General features: G+C 40.6%; 1 protein-coding gene across 1 annotated transcript; it reads right to left on the bottom strand.

The window, feature by feature from the left end:
• Positions 1-3723: 3723 nt before the first annotated feature.
• cwc22 (CWC22 spliceosome associated protein homolog) lies at positions 3724-18284 on the bottom strand. The gene is made up of 20 exons (XM_039599900.1): positions 18204-18284; positions 17427-17483; positions 16216-16436; positions 14812-15089; positions 14211-14465; positions 13742-13870; positions 13297-13465; positions 12154-12207; positions 11903-12038; positions 11345-11551; positions 11190-11252; positions 11006-11104; positions 9473-9554; positions 8896-8956; positions 6530-6607; positions 5927-6079; positions 5703-5830; positions 5329-5430; positions 4860-5038; positions 3724-4539 (listed from the first exon to the last, which is right to left on the bottom strand). The coding sequence occupies exons 2-20, from the start codon at positions 17479-17481 to the stop codon at positions 3941-3943; spliced, it is 3048 nt and encodes a 1015-aa protein (XP_039455834.1). The 5' UTR covers positions 17482-17483; positions 18204-18284; the 3' UTR covers positions 3724-3940.
• Between the last annotated feature and the right edge of the window lie 1606 nt (positions 18285-19890).

Raw genomic sequence — 19890 nt, 5'->3', positions numbered from 1 at the left:
ACGTAACTTTACAAAGTGGTAATATGTGAAAAAACTCAGATGCTGCAGACTTTAAAGTCATTTCTTTCCACCAGATGCCTCACGAACAATTGTGTTGCCGTGTTGTGGCAAACTCAGATGCTCCTGCATATAAATAATTCAGCTTGATTTACTTTGAAGCCATGAAAAGTTTGGTATAAATAACCATATTGTAAAGATGGAGAGAAAAAAGGAGTCCTCTCACAGGATCAGCAGGACACACCTTCCTCTCTCTCTCTCTCTCTCTCTCTCTTTTTCAGCGCAGGGCCTCGCTGTGCTTTCCCAGAATTCCTTGCAGCTCTTCAGTCCCAGTGGATCTGTTCTCCTCTATTTGCTGTGGCAGCAAACCAATCCAGTCCCTTTACTCCTAAGGACATCCAGCCAATCGCAGCCCAGCACTGCAATGACCCACTTAGGCACACGCACTCACATCTCTCTACCTCTCACCTTGAACATCTCGTCAAGGTTGTGCAAGGGTACCAAACTGTGTGTGTCTGTGTGTGTTAGGTAGACAGCACCAACAACCAGGAGACACTCCTGTCAAACCAGCACTAAACACAAACAATCTCACAGACACCTCAGAACAATTAGATTCCAGTTTGGCATGAACTTTCTGATCTTCTCACAAAGTATCATGTCAATCAGAAATGTTGCTTCTTTACGCATTATCATTTGTATCATCATATCTGCAATGCAAGGAGAGAGTTAGCTTAACAGAAAAATAGGAGGAATAGGCGAGAGGGCTTGCCAGCCTGTGGCCAAAACATTCTTTTTGCCTTTTCATCTCAAGCATGCTAATTAAGGCGTTATTTGTATTTCATTATTAAAAACAAGCAGAGACTGTTTGTGAAGTGAGTTGGGCATTGTAGCTGTGACACAAGATAGAAACACCCTAAATTATATCTTGCTTTAAAGGAAAGAAGTAGAGTTTATTTATGCTTTTGTGCTTTTCAAGTTTGTGTTTTTCAATATAAAATACGATACGAAATAAAAGCAAGTTTTTATTTAGCTTCTTTTAAAGGCATCAACAGTTTCTACAGTTTTAAGGTCTAATGGAAGCGAGTGCCACAACATGTCCTTAACCTGAACCTACAGCAGGCACTGCCAACAAGCACTAGTCAGCTGACCTCAGAGAAGTAGTAGTTGTATGTAAAATAAATTTGGGCAAGATCGCCAACATGCTTATCAAAACTGAACGCCTGCTCAAAACTATCACAGAGATTTCTCACAATTTAGAAAACTAAAGATGAATCAGATACAAGATTATCATTTTATGTGGAAACACAGTTGTTGGGGACAATATTTACAGACAGATAATTATTTAGCATCCAGTTCTTTATACCATGAATGCCGTCCTGAAGAACAGACAGTAACAGTTTTACGATGTGTCCAAACAGAAGCTTATACAAGGCAAGCAAAATGGAGCCCGGGACTGAACCTTGAAGCACACCGTGACTTAAAGCAGCAGAAGAGATCACAAAAATTAGCAGAAGGAAGTGAAAAACTGAGTGAGGAGAATCAATCCTGAGCTGACCCAGAGATGTCCATTCAACGTCTAAGTCTCTGAATCAGGATCCTATAATCAAAGGCAGCAAAGATCCAATAGTACCAGAGCTGAATTGTCTTTTTTAGTTTTACTCTAAATTATTCTCATAATTTGCAAAATGAACCTCATGCAATATCAAATAAAGCTAGAAATCTAGTGATTATTAGCATAAACTCAGTGGGAAGATGTTTACTGGTGAGAGGTAGCGTCATCGTTCCTCATAGATTTGTGTTCACTCAAACTTCTTTTGCAATCAGACCAGTCGCCCCCTGCTGGCTGTTAGAAGACTGTAGGTTTAAGGCAGGCTTGGCCAACTCCAGGCCTTGAGGGCCGGTGTCCTGCAGGTTTTAGGTCTATACACCTGAATCAAATGATTAGTTCATTACCAGGCCTCTGGAGAACTTCAAGACATGTTGAGGAGGTAATTTAGCCTTTTAAATCAGCTGTGTTGGATCAATGACACATCTAAAACCTGCAGGACACCGGCCCTCGAGGCCTGGGTTTGGACACCACTGGTTTAAGGCACTTTTACAGTGGCTTCACTTTTCAGACATGGGAGATATGGGCATGTTTTATCTACAGCCGGTAACTGTGGCAACAGAAATATTACAATATTTTTTTTTAAAGTAACCCAACTTTAAACTAGGAGGGTGAAAATGCAATCATATATAGCATTTATGTGTGTCTATCAGTGCAGTAAAGACTTGCTGAATGAAAAGACCTACACTGCTGTAGACAATTTCAAATTCCACCACAATTAAGACTCCACATAACACAGAGGTCAAACTTTTAAAGAAAGAATCTTACAATTAAATCTTTTGCCCTTGCTCCACCTTTTTGTAATGTCTTGCTGACGAGCAGCACACAGCAGTGCTGATGACATGTAGCATCCTGTGTCTCCCCAGAAGAGCGAGACGAAAAGTACCACCATGCAAGGTTTCAGCTGATACTGGATAAACATCCAAATGCTGGTGTCAGCAACGCTGTTGATATATTTTGTTGATCTTAATTTTGATTTAGCGCTAAAAACAAAGCAGAGCATATTTTGACGTTATCACACCGCAGGGGCAAACTTAAAGCATTATCAAAGTTAGACACAGGGATCATCATGATACTTTAACTGTGGAGCCACCAGGCCCTGAGTTGAGATCTATCAGAAAAGCACAATGTCTACAGCCTGGATGTCAAAGTCTCAAATAGCTCTTGAGGTATTTTACCCCGGAGACTGACGCTGCTAATTTTGCAAAATAACTATTTGATGGGGCGACCGTGGTTCAGGGGGTTGGGAAGCTCATCTTGTAACCAGAAGGTTGCCGGTTCGATCCCCAGCTCTTGGGCAAGACACTTCAGCCTACCGCCTACTGGTGTTGACCAGAGGGGCCAATGGCGCGATATGGCAGCCTCGCTTCTGTGTGCCCCAGGGCAGCTGTGGCTACAACTGTGGTTTGCCTGCACCAGTGAGTGAATGAATAGTGGAATTGTAAAGCGCTTTGAGTGTCTAGAAAAGCGCTATATAAATGCAATCCATTATTGTTATGATGTGACGCATGCTCATTTTAGATATCTGGAAAAAGTGACCCACTCATCACAGACAGAATAAATAGAAAAGGATCTTTCCTGTTCGTTTATTAAAACTATTTGTTTCCGAGCGTGTGCCTTCACAGGTGGATAATATGGATGAGTGCAGGAAGGAGAAAGCAGTCTGAGAGGAAAGTTCAGAAACTGTTGCTGCTTGTGGAGAAGTGCAAACATCAGCATGTTGTGAGCTGACAATACGAGAGGGAGATGTTTATTGTAAACAAAAATACTGCTCTCCCTCTTGAAAAACTTTTGGCTCTGTTGCTTTTTTCTTTTTGTAACAGGTTACATGTCAGCCAAAAAAAAAAAAAAAAAAAATGAATGAAATAAAGTAAAATAAAAAAGCCCTCAGTTCTCTCGGTGTTACTGAGGTTTAGTTTGCCCCGAGGGTTAGAACGTGTGTAAATGCTTCGTCAGTCCTGTTGTGCTAATATCGCAGGTATGATATTAACCTGCAAACGTGCACGGCAGCAAAGAGAAAACATAGTTTGGTCTTTTGCGTTTTGAGAGTGAAAAAATGAGGACAGTAAAAGTGTAAAAGTGTTGTGCAATCGGTCAAAAGTCAAAAGAGTTCAAACAGGTACAGGTAATAAAAAACATCGAATGCAACTTTAATGGTTTTTTTTTCATTAAGTATTTCATTAAAAACAACGAAAATCAATAATAAACACAGATAGAATGGAGAATGGGGTCAGATCCACAGCACCACAGGTTGGGCTGAGGTACAGAGGGGTCACAGAGGGAAAAGATGCCGACTTAAAGTCATTAGTCCATCACTGCTGCTCCCGTGATGAAGGCTTATCTCCTCCTCCTCTCATCTCTCTCTCTGTTCCGGTCTCTGTTCTCTTTATTCCTCTCTTTGTCCCTCTCCCTATCCCTCTCCCTTTCTCTCTCCCGCTGCTTCTCGCGCTCCCTCTCCCTCTCTCGCTCTGCCTCATACTCTCTCTCCCTCGCTCGCTCCCTCTCCCTCTCTGCCTCATTCTCTCTCTCCCTCGCTCGCTCCCTCTCCCTCTCTGCCTCATTCTCTCTCTCCCTCGCTCGCTCCCTCTCTCTCTCCCTCCCTCTGTCTCTCTCTCTCTCCCGTCCGTCATCTCTTTGCCTGTCCATTTTTCGTCTCCTCTCCTCCACCGCCGCCCCCTCGTCCTCCTCTTCCGATCTGTCGTCTCGTCTGCTCCGCCGGGCGCCGTCGCGTTCACGCCCCTCCGGGTCACGTGCGCGCCCCCTGTCGTCTTTCTTCGCCCGCTTCTCGCTGTCGCTGTCCTCATCATTGTCTGCTCTGCGTCCAGCTCGCTTCTTGTCTGAAGATTTCTTCTTCTTGTCCTTCTCTCTCGTTTTCTTCCTCCCCTCTTCGCTCTGTCCTTTCCTCTTCTTCTTCTTCCTGTGTTTAGAGTCTGAGTCTGGAGGACAAAAAGTAGAGAGAAAAAAAAAATCACTCGTGATCGTTTCTGAAGCAGGAGCTCACATCACTGAAAAACTGTAATAATTCAGACATTCAACTGAACACAAATATGTGTTTAATAAAACAGAATTAGACACTCCTATGTTGTTGTATAACCGGAATATTATATTAATGGTACAATATTAAACCTCCCAACTACTGCAGCACTGCTGTGAGCTAGAATAAACTGATAACAACACAATGTGCCTGCGTTTAAAAGTGAAATAAACCAGTTTGTGATTTTCTGAAAGTAAATCTTTAGGTTTCAGTCAGGCGTACCTGAGCTGCTCGAGGAGTCTGACGAGTCTGAATCTGACTCGCTGGATGAGTCGGAGGAGGAGGAATCTGACGAAGAAGACGACGAGGATGATGTCGAGGAGGAGTCCGATGATTCGACTTCCTGGTTCTGAGTCATGATCATCTTTGGCGCGTTTTTCAAATGTTCCCTCAGCTCATCACTAGGAGAGAAAACGATGTGGGAGAAATGTGAGAGTTCAGTGTTTCTGTGTGAACGTAAACTGCTACATTCATCATCCAATGACATTTTAGATGCAGCGAGCATCCCACACTTTGAGGCCAGCAGAATTTAACAGAATAAACAACCATTATTTATTGCATATATTAGGAAAGCACTTTACAGCATCAGTTTATTCCAAACATAACACAGTTAAGCTAAAAGTTTTCTGATTCTGTTTGTAAAAAAATGTGACAGCCGTGTTTCTGCTGTTTCTTGAAGTGTGGCCCTTACGTGAGTCCTCCCAGTCCAATAGAAGTGAAGAAGTTGATGGCGAAGCGAGTGTTTCTGGGATTATCACGAGGAAAGAGACCTTCAAAGAACGGCTGCAGGGTCCTGTAACACACGCAGAGGTCATGATTTATTGTTACGTCCTACTTCATTTATGGGCTTTTTAATTATCACTAGGAGCAACAGTAGCCAAATAAGAGCAAGAAATCACATTTTTCTAATTACGTTTCCTTAAATTTGATTTACTACCTCACTCGACTATATCATTAACATTTAAATGTTTTCTGAGTAAAAACTTTGGCTGCCTCTGCAGCAGCTTTAGTAAAGTACAGTTTGAGTGTTGTGCGTGGCTGTGGTGGGAGTGTGTGTTTTCGTACTGGTCTTTCAGCCTCTGGTTAAGTTTTGGCAGACCCATGTAGGCACAGAGCTCCTGGAATAGGATCTTTACAAAGATCCTGCTGGACGACGTTGTGGTGTCCTCACTCATCTTGATGCACTCCAACACCTGTGTGAGACACATTCAAGAGACAGAGAGACGATCTAACCAGAGTGGAATGAGTTTCATGGTCACGCCTGGGAGGATCTTTCTTTGTGTCCTTACACTCCACGGCACAGAATCTGTGTAGAGCAGGTGAGCGAACAGTCGGGCCACGTTCCTCAGTTTGTTGGTTTCCAGTCGGTGAATCGTGTCATACTGCTCTGAAAATATCGCCTCGAAACTCTCCATGTACTCCTTCTTTAACAGACAGAACCTCTACGCACACACACAGACACACACGCACACACACACACACACACACACACACACACACAGTTAACAGATAGAAGCAGTGCTTCACTTCAAAATCAAGTTGAATGCTCTCTGTAGTTAAATTAATTACAGCAAAACTTAAGATAATAATAACAAAAAAGATCTGAGGTAAACATGATACATGCCAATAAACATAAAAAGCTTGAGCGCTTCCTTTTAGTTGTTCTTTTCTTTTAAAAAGTGGCGCAACAAGATTTATATGCAGCTCAGTGAAAACTGTCGCAGAAAGGGTGAAATGGTCACATTCATCGTGCAGAGAATAGAAATAACAAACAAAGATCTATGAAGGGAAGATGGAAAACAACGACTCTTTAAAGCAGGTTTGCCTAAAGCAACACTGTTCTCACGATTGTGGAGACGAAGAGTGTGTGTGTGTCTGCGTGTGTGTCTCACCCCAGCCAGCAGGCCAAAAAACTTCTCGTAGGTCCTCTGCTGAGCGCAGCAGTCCAGGATCATGTTGCACAGCTCCTTCTGTTCATACAAACACAACACTTTCATTAACTACAGCCAAACTACAGCAGTCACATCAACTTGCAGGCTGCGGCCAAGCTGTCAATGGTCCTATTAGGAGTTAATTTAACATTTGTAGACTTTTGATAATGTAGTCAGAGGGTCTCTGATGTTTCTTATCATTTATGACCGCACTGTTTCAGAGACGCAGAGGAGACACATCTAAAGATAACATCTGTCAATAACAACTCGTTACATTACTGTAAGTTTTTTATTGCTGGATGATTTTCGTTAGTAATTTTCGTTTCGTTAGTAATTTTGTTTAGTTTCATCTGCCACCACTTTTCCAGCATGCTCTTAGGCAGTGTAGGTATTTTTTATGCCTTTTTCTCTCCTCTGTCTCACCAGAACAGCACCTCCTCTTTGTTCCAGACTTCCCGTCATACAAATTACACACAGCTTTCCTCTCCTGCTTAACAAAACACGCACTTTAGCAGTGTGAAATGGTGCAGTGTCTCTCTCCATGTAGCAGGAGAACTTGTGAGTGAGTGGGGTTAGGCTGTCATGCTGCATTTAAGCCATTGTAAGGGAAGAAATGCTTATTTATAGGGTTTTAAAAATTATGTTTACCTCCTCCTATAGTGGTTCTTACACCTGTATGGCCTGCTAGTAAAGCGGCTCTAGAGACAGCCCTACTAATCCACCACAAATGGATGTAGTGCTAATAGCAAACAACACAGACCAGTTGAGAATTATCATCTGGGTTTTTGTTCAGATCAATTTACAAAGATGCCTTTAGACTTCTAATTCTGCCATGAAAGCTGTGAAATTGAATGGAAATGTGTTTTTTTTCCTTCAACAGTGAACTGAGTCAGTGCTTCATATCTAGGTTAGTTTAGGTCCAGACTTATATTCCATCAGCAGCTCAGTCACGTTTCACCTTCACCTTACTCTGGATATGAGATCGAACATTTCAGCCTGCATGCCAAAAATATACTTTTGGTGGAAAGGGGAGCAAACCACAAGTTTCAAAGTATTAACATTCTTAGGCTGGTAGGCTGACTGAAAATAAAGATCTTTAACACTGGACCAAAAGCAGCCAAACAAAAGGTAATTTACAACCTTTGGACTGAATACCATCTACAGTATGTTAACTACCATCAAAAGCAGCTGCTCCGTGATGCTATCAGGTTCAATCTCATGTCCAGCTTCTTACTATTAAAACAATAAAAGACAAGAATGCTGCCTAAGATACAAGTATATAAACTAATTCATAACACTACTACTGGCTCTGCAGCACAGTACATATAAATACACTGTCATCACTTTCATTACACGATTAACAAAACGAGACGCTGCTTTTTCAGTCTCTTACAGGTATCGACCACCAAAACACTGGTTGTGACAGTGATGCAAACAACCACACACACAGCTGATTGTCCTCTGTAAGAGTTTCTCACCACATGCACACACAGCTGACCTGCACCTGTGAAACCTACTGCACATAATTATCAGCTCAACCTCCATCGCAGGAACACAAAAACAATTACAGTGTTCCCTCGTTTATTACAGGAGTTACGTTCCAAAAATAACCCGCGATAGATGAAATCCGCAAAGTAGCCAACTTTATTTTTTTACAATTATTATAGACTCACTACACGCTCTATACACTTTTCTCAGACAGGCATGAACATTTTCACACTTCTCTCTCTTGTTTAAACACTCTCAATGTTCAAACCTTCGTAGAAAAAAAGTCCAGTATTATAGAAAGAAACCAAAGGGACCCGCGATGTCTTTGACGGTGGAAAACGTTTCATCGACCTTTTTGTGTTTGTTGGGGAGAAAACTTACAAACATACAGCACTTCAGAGTCACACTGCTAGGGATCAAAGATTTATGTAAATTTGACAAGCTGAACACATTCTGTACTGTACATTAAACACGGAACCTGATTGATTAACAATGGTCTACAGCCAATTAGGACGCAGAACAATGCACTGTAAAAGAAAAAAAACAACAAAAAAAAACCAGCATGCAAAATTGCACACACAAAATCAGCGAAACAGCGAGGCCACGAAAGGTGTACCGTGCTATAGCGAGGGACCACTGTACCCCACAGTTTCAGCTGAATTCTCATTTTTGATGGCTAGCTGAGTGTTCAACAGTTAAAGGATGCACGCCAAGTTTTCACCCAAACTTCAGTATCACGATAGTTTTAGATTAATCCACTGTGGAGAAACTCACAGCGATGAAACTTTACAATTGTGCGTTTTCATTGTAAGTCTGTTTGTTTGTTCGTGTGGACTCACCGTTTGGCTTTCCGGGAAGTCCATCTTAATCAGTTTGTGAGCACACTCCTCAAAGTCCAAGCTGCAAAAACAACCAATCTATTAATCAATCAAACAATCGATCACAGGTGTACAATTGTGAGCTCATGCTGGTGTGTTTCCGTTTGTGTCGTTTAATCAGTCGGCTTCACTTTTTCATCCTGTTGTCCAAGCTTGTGAACCGTTCTTCAGTGAAACCATGGTAACTAGGTTGCTCACACACAGGTTTGTATAGCTGTCTTTGTGAGCGCACTCTGTGGCCTGATACATTTTCGAGCACTAAACTCTTAACTCAACCAGCCTTGAACAGGCTTTTTGAAGGGAGGATTAGCCAGAGTCCTCCCTCCTAAGGTTTCAAATTCAAACAGGTCCTCAGAAAGACACGCACGCACGCACGCACGCACGCACACACACACACACAGCCTTAATTATCAGTCCAACTCAATCAAATATAGTGGGAGCTGTAAATAACTGCCAACACCCGCAGAGAAAACCAAGTCACTCACTGTATGAATGTGTATTTTTAGGAGTGTGTTCCACTGTGTTTGTGTGTGTGTACCTGGACTGAATAGCGAGGTAGATGGTTCTTCTGAAAGCAACCAGGTTGACTTCTGTCTTATCAAAGATGGTGACTTTCTCATCTGAGAGGGAGACAAACACAGAGGTCATCTTTAAAAAGGAGCTGATTGGATGTGTTAAAATCAGAACAGGAAAAATGTTTAAAAATCAAAATAGTTAAATGTAAACACAATCGGTTCTTAATGAAATGTCACCTGAGTAATTATCGTTGATTAGTGCAATATAGAATTTACATGAACCAGTGATGCAAGTAATCTAATTGTGGTCACACAGCACACACTTCACTTTTAATAAAACTCAAACTTAGTAATTACTTGCTTATTACTTGTCTTGATGTAACAGTATTAGTTACATCAAAGGTGCCACCAAAAGTGAGTCAGTGACACAGACTCGTGTTAAAATGCCCACATTCACACATGAAAACAACATATGTACAGTGTGGTACAATAACGGTTCATATATAGTTTACGTATTATTTTTGTAACTCATACATTTGGATAGAGTCCAGGCTAAAAATTTGTGGTCTGGTTCTTCTGCTTGATAGTCAGCTGCAGTTTGCGCTCCTTCAACAACTTTTGCTAATCGGATCTGAAATTAATTTAACCAAATTAACTAGCAGGTATTTCTGTCAGTGTAACATCCATACAGTTTATGGATGAAACTTGCTAACCAAGCTGGAGGGCATTAGCACACTCTTGTTTAGTCACTCCTGGGCAGGAAAAAAACGACAGCATAGCAGTGCCTAAAATGCACACTGACTCATAACATTGACTCATGATGTTATGTTTTTAAATGCTTTACTGTCCGTTCTCCTGTAGCTGTACTCAGAACTATATTTAGTTAGTGCTAATGCTTTTAGTGTAATGCAGTCACAGGAAAAAAATGTATTAAAAAAAATTTACTCAACTGCTTTTACTGGCAGCTGATTGTTTTAAATATTCCAAGAGGTAATGAGCCATTCGATGAAAGTCTGGAGGCAAAAGACTCCAAACAAATTTCTCAGCAAGCTGGCCAACTCCTTTTACAGAGCTCTGCTGCGTTTGGAGAAAAAAAAACCCTTAAAAGTGAAAATAATCTGGACTGTCCAAGGCATGACAGCTAAATGGAAATTACAGAAACATCCTCAGTACAAGAGTTCTGTTAGCTGGTTGCACTAAAGCTGAATCAGGGCTGAACATCAAGCAATAGTGCCCTAGATATTTGTCTTTGCTTACAGCCCCGGAGTCAGAATCGCACTCCATTTTAAAGCTTATAAATTATATTTCTGAAAACGTTAAAATGATTTATTATGGAACAGACTTGGGGGTTATTTCATGATACCATCTTTCAAAAAAGTCTTTAGTCTCTAACTATTTATTATTTGTGATGTTTAAAATAAATATCACTGTGTTATTTTGTCAGATATCAACACAACTGTTTTCACAGGCCAAGTGTTTAAAAAAAAAACAATCAAAAACAGCAGACTGACTCTTTTAGGCAAGAAAGCCTCAGCAGATTAACTTATTTGTCTCACCATCTCCTTCCTCCTCATTCTCATCTTCATCATCATCGTCGTCGTCATCACTGCCATCTCCCTCCTCCCCTGAATCGCTGCTACCCTCATCCAGGATATCTGAAATGATGCGCCATCAAACTTTGGTTAAGCTGTAAACGAACAGACAGGGGATTGGACAGTTCAGAGTGCGATGATTTCTTACCTTTTTTAATAGTTTTATATTTCTCCTCATTCTCCAGGAAGTCTGGATCCATCTTAAATACATCTAAGTGAACAAACACACAAAGACTGTGTAAACATTTCTGAAAAGTCACATGACTCCTCCCTCCCTCCCTCCCACTCTCCCTCAGGTCTTACTGAGGATGTCCTCGGTGTTGTATTCATCATCTAGCGGCAGCATGTGAGTGAACTGGTCATCCTCATCCACCAGATCCAGGCCTTCTGGGATTACTGGATGATCTTTGAAACCATCTTTCCTGATAGCAAACATCACCTCTATCATGTACTGGACCCTCTTGTCAATGGACGACTCGTGGAGGACATTCCTAAGACGCTCAAATATAGCTGAAAAGAGAAACAGGGAGAATGTGCATAAACTTTCTGAATTCTTAAATTCAGAAAAATGAATTCTCACAAGTATTTCAAGAGAAAGAGATGACAACGCGAGGAGAAATAAAGTCTCTTAGCAGTTAATACTGTTGTAACGAAGCAAGGATACTCCTTTTTTTGTGTGAAATCACAAAGGCAAAAGTAAATTCTCCAGTTTCAGGAGCTCAGACCAAACAATGTTTGAAATGGCTGCAATTAAAAGTTTTAACTTGTTATCATTTATTGTTCTAATTAAAGAGCTCAGCCTATGCCATCATCTCCCACCATGAAGAAAGAGACAGTTATAAAGCTGCTGCTTCAGCGTACCGTTGATTCCTCGAGGGGACACTTCGGTCAGCTTGAGACCACATTCCTTCAAGAAGGAAATGGCGACCTCCACACTGTCATCAGTTGGACGCTCGAGCAGCAGAGTGAGCATCTCCAGACACAAAACCTCGTGGGCCTGGAGGCGAGTGACATCAGAGCAGAAAGCGACAGAAAAAGCATGCACCCAATTAGAATCTGGACGTCAACACTCGAGCCCTCGGTCAGTATTTAACTTTGAAATCCGGACCTACCACGTTCTGGTTGATGAGATGAGCCACGAACTTTGACGCGGTCAGGCACTGTTGCTAGAAAACAAAACGCAGATTTTAATGCATGACTACTGCTGATAATTACTCGAGCACCCATTTAATATCAGTGTCATTAAAAAAAGACATTTCTGCCTGCATTTGTTACAGACAATTTAATTTCGTACAGACTGTTCAAGCCTTCAAGAGATCATACTAAAATTATCCACAGCAGGTAGAAACACACTCTGGACTGTGTTCAGAAGCTTCCAGTACTGCCAGTTATTTCTCTTATTTAGATCCAGTTTCTTTTTTATCTCAGTAATTTGGACACATGCGGCATCAGTCTGCTCAAATTGGAACATTTCCACCTCTGTCACTTGAGAAAGGACTTTTAGATTCAGACTGATTCTCATTCAAAACCTATTCTCAAATGAATAAATAGAAAAGGAGGCCTATTTTTAGCCTCTTACTCCAGTAATATGCAAAAAGAAGCATAAATAGTAGAATATGCAAAGTCCAACTGATGAAGGTCAAACAGGCATTTGAACTGCCTCATGTCCCAGCATGACACACATGCTCACAACGCTTGCTGTTTGTTATAATACTGTAGGCAGAAGTTTCCAAAGTAATCAATTTTACTCATAAATATGCAAATGAATGCAGCAAGGTGCTCTAATATCTAATCAGATCATCTCCTCCACATGCAGCATCTGTGATTTATATATGATATGCTATTCATGAGTCATTGTGTTTAGCAGTGAAAAGTTATATTTTTAATACCAGAATGACAGGTGCATCGTTTGGAGGCATCTTATTCTTTGTCTTTATGAGAAGAATGACATGAAGGTGACTGTTAGGTGTTATTAATGTTTTGTTTTCTGCTGCAATTTTCCTAAAGTCACCGTCCTTCAAAACACAAAAGTGAGCCTTTGGAAGTGAAACAGACTGTGCACAGGGTCATTTCCTTCATCCAACCTCAATAAGTTTCTAAAGTGCTGCAGTGTGTATTGGTCAGATGATCTTGTTTACTAGTCCTGGACTTCAATGTTCAGTTGTTATAAGTATCTGGGCGTTTACGTGTGACAGTAACACTTCACTATCACTGTTTGTGGGTCCACTAATCAACAGCAACAGACAGATGGGTACCTTGAGGTTGCGGCGGTAGCTTCTCCTGAAAGTCAGTATGAGACGTTTAAGGATCAGCTCTCCGATCTGAGGGAACTTTGAGTTGATGATGGCAACGACAGCAGCGTAGACATGAGTGAAAATGGGAGAGGCCGTCTGAGCCTGCAGTATCGAGCGAGCCAGCAGTCCCCTGACAGGCAAAGAAGCAGTTACAGGGAGAGCGTCAGTCACGAAGGTCTTTTTTCACTCTCTTTAATCAATCACACTGATCTGGAAACCTAAAGCCAATAAAGTGTTTTATGTCTGTGCAAAAATGACAGGCCTCTGCTGCACAAAGCCTTATCTTTAAATTTACACGAATGAATGCATTTTCACTTTCATCTGACAGATACAACAAACTCCATTTGACTTCAAAGGTCATTGAAAATGTAACACTGACGTCTCATTGGTGTGTGTGTGTGTTCACCTTCCCCTGACGATATTTTCCTGCAGCAGCTCCTGGATGATGTTGATAATGTTGGATACGTTGACTTTGTTGATAAGACCGTTGATGGACTTCTTTAGAGCTTCCCAGCTCATCCTCTGATAGGCCAGGCTGTACAACGGACAGGGTGTCATCGATTACATGCTGTTCTTTAAATAAACAGCCTTTTTTTAAATGCAGTTTTACTGCAGGTACATTTGTAATGAATGCAACTGATCTGATTTGTTTTACTACTGTCTGTTATGCAGTTAGGTGCAGGAACAGTTTATAGTTTGGCATGGTGATGTGTCCAAGTATCACAACAGAATAAAAAGAAAAAAAATGTTTTTGAACACTTCTAGTGAAATAAATATAAACATTTCAAAACATTCACACCTGGACCTGGACTACAGCTTCAGTGACACTTTCTAATCTTAGTGTACAGGATTAAAGTACTGAAATGCTCTCTTACCTGCTCTTGTCAGTGATTTGCTGCTGCATCAAGCGCAGCTTAGCGGGAGGAATGTAAGCGCCTCCAGTCCTCGTCAGGATTGGATCAAGCTCCTCCTTTTTCTTTTTGACTGGCGGCTCATCGGCCGCAGCTGGTTCCCTGTCAGCCAGAGGGGAAGCGGAGCGACCCCGCCTCCTGTAATCTGAATCAGCCTCTCGATTGGCTCGTCGGTCAAAACGGCCATCTCTGTCATCACGCCGATCATCATAGCGATCCCTGCAGCAAAGAAGAAACACAGGAGCAGGTTACTTATTAAGTAACACTTTTCCTTAAAAGAAAAAACTCAGGTCTGAATATGACTTGATTAATCCAGAAAAACCAAATCATATCAACACCGTTATGCTGAATTGGATTTTTAAAGTTTTCGTTTTAGCAGGATTTATAAAAGTTACCAAGCAGCTTGGAATCTAACATCTAATCTATCTATCTATCTATATATATCATATTTCTGTTGAGTGAAATCTTTCTGAAACTTGCGAAACTGAAACTTGATAACCCATATGGACTAAGGGCCACATCTGTGCCAAAATGAACACCAGCCAACCACAAAAGCTGCCTTTACCGTGCATAACGTCTTCTGTCATAACGGTCCCTGTCCCTCTCCCTGGATCGGGATCTGTCACGTCCTCTTGACCTCGACCTCTCTCTTCCTCTGGATCTTGATCTTGATCTCGCCCTCCCTCTAGATGTAGATCTGTCCTTTTCCCTGGATCTGGATCTGTCTCTTTCTCGGGATCTATTTTTCTCTCTGGATCTGGATCTGTCTGTATCCCTGGATCTGGACCGATCTTCTTCCTTGGACCTGGATCTGTCTTGCTCTTTGGATCTTGATCTTGATCTCTGGAACAACAAATAAGCACAGTGACAGCATTATTTTTTTAAGTTTTCATGTGTTAAAATGATTTGGAACAATCTGAATGCAAGAAGGATTTGGACAACACGGAGAACACCAGAGCAGCACAAAACCATGCTGTCATTTTTAAAAGTTTGAGTTCAACTGAAAAAGAGAGACAACCCAGCAATACGAAGTCGGTCTGCCTCAGGTCCTGCATCAAGTAAAAGCCTGTATGCACCTGGGGAGCTCGTGTCTAAGTTGACAGTAATGGAAACAAAGTCCTCTTTGATTTGTGATTCTGTCAGTCAACAAGTTAAATCTTTATTCAGTGTCTTCTTCACTGGGTGCACTCATAAATCAGGCCAGCTGACATTAAACATGCTACTGTGTCTTACATCGGTGCCTCAAGCTTAAACTGGGTCCTGTTCTCATGGTAACCATCTCTTCAGACCAAGCAGTTTTTCACACCAGCTGTCCAGAACTGCAGCCTGAATAATCTACTGTGCAATGTGCACACTAATGCACAGCCACATTTTCAAATGCAACATAATCATGTCTTAAAAGCACAACATGAAAAAACACTAAGTAAATACGCTTCTTCTTCAGGTACTTTATTCAAAACTATTCTGACATTCAAGATCATTTTTAGGCAAGAATAGTAACAAAATGCTTCAGTTCACATTTCCACACAAAAATACATCAACTGAATGAATACTGTCAGTTCCTGAACTCTTCTTTGGACAGTATCTAAAACATAACATGGATCACTAAACTCCAGTTACCAAAGCATCTGACTGCATTAACTTTTTAAGATTTTGGTGTTTCTGAATTTCTTGTTTTGGCCGGATCATTTTTATTAATACTGTGAATCTCAACTATTGTTCGGTATATATTGGGGAAATCAACTTACTTACTCCACCTACTATTAATGGCATTTCTCACTCCAAACTCAACATTTTTGATTGATGAGGAATTATAATATACAATATATATATTTATAAATATAAAAAAAGGCTTTCAGCATATGTTTCACCCTCTGTAACTATCTGAAAGCATCTGATTCTTCCATTTCTACCGCAGTAGTCTGTACATTATGAAATGTGACAGACTAGTAAAAGCCACATTTCTTACTTTGATCTGAGCCACGCTGCTTCGAATCTTTCTCAGTGCTGAATGATGTTCATCCTCATCACTGCTGCTGGTGCTGTCTGAACTGCTTGAGGATGGGCTCCTGGAGGGCCTGCGGCCCACAGGACTTGGCTGTGGGGACCGTCGCTCATTGGGGCTTCTTTCAACTGAGCCAGCCTGCTGGGGTCTGCCTGATGCTGGACTAGAGTCATTCTCTGAAGGTCCTGCAGAGAGAAAAATAGATCAAGAGCAGTATTAGTATATCCATTCAACATATCCTTCTTCTTCCACTTACTCAATTTAGGGATACTGTGGGGCAGAAGGCAGGGTAGACATCGAACAGGTCACCAGTCTCTCACAGGGCTAACCGGAGACTTATGCTTTGGACTATGACTATTCAATAGCTACGCCATAACCGCAAACTTTGCGAAACTTGTTAACCCATATGCCTGGTGGCCACGTAGGTGAAGGACAGTCAAACAACTAAACAAATAAAATGGACACCAGCTAACCACAAAAACGCTGTTTCTGTTACCATTCATACCGTGCACCCTACAGTGCAACCTAATTACATGTTGCACCAATAGATTCTTCTCATGCATTTCAGGCTACTTTTTCACAGCAGTTTTTGAATTTATCAGTGAGAGAATAACAATCATCATCTCAACATAACAGATAATAATTATAGCATCAATATAAGGACTCACAAATGTCAGCAAATTCCTGAGGAGAAACTGCCAAAACTATTAAAATGGACGTGTGGGAATGTACAAAGAAGATGAAAAACTTGAGACAAATATATTTGCCTTTAAAAAAAACTGACCACTACAAAACTGGAGGGAAAAGGTCCGTGCATTTTATTTGTTTCTATCAACTGGTACTGAATGAAAAACATGTACACAGACCCACACATTAATTTAGACATAATGCACCAGCACAAACACAACACGTAAATTATGTCGTTAGCTCTACAAAGATTCACCGCAGAAATCTAAATCAGGACTAACAGGTGGAAGCACACCAGAGTTCCCAGCAAGGGGTACAAAGAAAATATGCAGAAAGACCCGGCTGCTGGACTCAAACCCAGAACCTTCTTGCTGTGAGGTGACAGCTAACGATTGCAACATCGTATTGCTCAAGTATAACGGATGGAGATTAAAGCAACTCTTATTACAAGAACATTAAGTGTAGGGTTCACAGCAGCATTTACTCACCACTGTTTTCTCTCTGTGCAGGACTGGGACTTCGACTTCTGTCTGCAGAGTCCATACCTGGAAGGGGGGGGGGGAGACAACTAAGACATTCACTTTGATAGGTAAAATGCATTTCCACAAACCCCGTTACATTAGGAAAAAAGAAAAAAAAAACATGTAAATGAGTTAATAAGATTTAATAACTTTCTGACATGGTTCTCTGACACGATCCACGTATTTCTACGAAGGACTCTGTTTACAGACTTGTTGATTTGACATTAGTCTGCTCCGGATAAACTTTACATTAAATCACCAATACTCAATGCAGAGCAAAGGATACACTTACTGTTTATTAAGCGTTTTGTGAGTGATTAACGATAAAATAAGAGGGATGATGACTTCCTGGTAATGTTTAATCGCCGAACAGAGTCAAAAATTATCATTGCCAACGGACGGAAGAGGTAACAATATGGTAACTGGGCATTTCCTGAGGTAAATATTACCAAATGATCAAGTTTGTACGTCTTAATAGCCGAATAAACATATTTTGGGAAGGTTCTTGAAACAGCAACACCACGCGTTACTAAAACGTCTTTTCAAATCAACTCCTCAGTTTTATCGCCATGTGTGTTAAGCTGAGCTAAAGTTAGCTTGTGTGCTAATGCTGTCTCGGCTATTGCGATCTAAGCTTCTCGCTACTAATTGCTGTCACTAAAACCTTTAAGATTTTATTTCCTTCGTACTTTGACAGAAGGTCTGTCGAGCTAAATTGCTTTGTTTGGGTTTTAATGTCCTTACCATACAATTTCCCGGCTTTCCTTAAATCACTGTCGTTCGTCTGGCGGAAAACTTCCTATAATAACCAACATTACTTCCGGGTGACAGATCGCTTCCGGATTTCACAATAAACGCAGTTTGTGAAGTTTGGTTTACTGTTTTTGTTGTTATTTTTTCTTTTCCAGTTTAACTTTATTTCAGAATTTAATATTTATAAATAAAGTTGTAACACAAGAAAAAAAGTGTATAAAATAAAGTAAAACAAACACACAGGGCCTTGTGTACACATGAAATTTGTTCATTTATTGTTTCATTCTGGGTTTTTTTTATTTTCAAGGTCCTCAGTTGTGGTTTAAAAGGGAATATTGAGCTTCAAAACAAAGCTTTATTTATCTAAATAAATCTAAATATCTAAATAAATAAATAAATCTTAGTTTATTTACTTAATCACTCAAAGTTTAGAGTTGCATATGTGAAAATTTTCACTTAGCATCCTGAAGTTTTTACTTACTTCTGAGTGCCTTGAAGTTTTGGGATGCTGAGCAAGTGGGAATTTTCAAAATTTCCAGATACCATACACAAAATTTATTTGACTAATCAACCCAAAGGTTTGACTTTATATTTTAAAAACACTTTTTTTTTTTTTTAAATTTGTTTTTACATGAATACCTTATTTGTTAAATCTTTGAACATAGAGAGGCACAGAAAGACTTTCAGCTGTATGGGAGGACACATTAAATCACTGTTTAGTTTTTTAGAACAGTTATGGAAGAACATTCAGGAAAAATAATGTTGTCATATGGTTTACTATATCATAATACCAAGTGTGTAGTAATGTGAAGTTCTGTGAGTAAGCCCCATTTCCATTAGTAATACTTCTTTTTTTGTGTGTGTAGGTTTAAAGGTAGGAAAAGCACTGGCCAGTTATACTGAGAGCTTGAAAACAAGACAACTGTAAACAGTTGACTTTTTTCTTAGAATTCTGGAAAAGAAGAAAAAAAAAAAAGACCTGCGCACTTTTTTTCCCAGTGGCCCTAATCCTCTTCCGTACAATCCCATTAGCTTATTTTTAAAATATTTGAAGGAAGTTTATATTCCCCAGCACTGCAGGCCTTCAGACATCAAAACGATTTGAGCCTAAACGGAGGGATTAATAACACATAAAATACAACCCTGTTGGTGTATCCATCACTCCATTGCATACAGAGATGAAAGAGGCAAAAACATACAGTTTCTGCGTTATTTATAGCAGTGTGCTCGGGTTTAAAAGGCCCCCGACAATGACGTAGTCTTCACGGTACTTCAGCATCTAGCTAGCACTACTAAAGAGGAGCATAAAAGGAAGAACGTGTTGCGGCAGGTCAGTTCAAACGCAAAATTTCTAAAAGCTCAACACACAAACACACACTTGCTAATGGTAAAACTGGGAGAAAAGAGAAAAGAATAAGAGTTAAGTTCACTCAGAGATGGAGAACAATGTAAGGAAGAGAGGACAGGAAGAATACCAAAAGGCAAGTACTGCTCAGGGGTATTTGATAAACTGGAAATTTTAAATTTTGTTGTATTTATCCGCGACACCTTAAAGGCCGGTCCGTGAAAATATTGTCGGGCATAAACCGGTCCGTGGCGCAAAAAAGGTTGGGGACCGCTGCCTTGGACCACTGTGAGACATCAGACGTGTGCACTGTGGTCACGCCAGCATCTAATC

Source organism: Oreochromis aureus, linkage group 16, assembly GCF_013358895.1.
Source record: "Oreochromis aureus strain Israel breed Guangdong linkage group 16, ZZ_aureus, whole genome shotgun sequence".
NCBI classification, from domain to species: domain Eukaryota; kingdom Metazoa; phylum Chordata; class Actinopteri; order Cichliformes; family Cichlidae; genus Oreochromis; species Oreochromis aureus.
The sequence above is the reverse complement of the archived record's forward strand: the minus strand, read 5'-3'. Positions and strand labels throughout refer to the sequence as shown.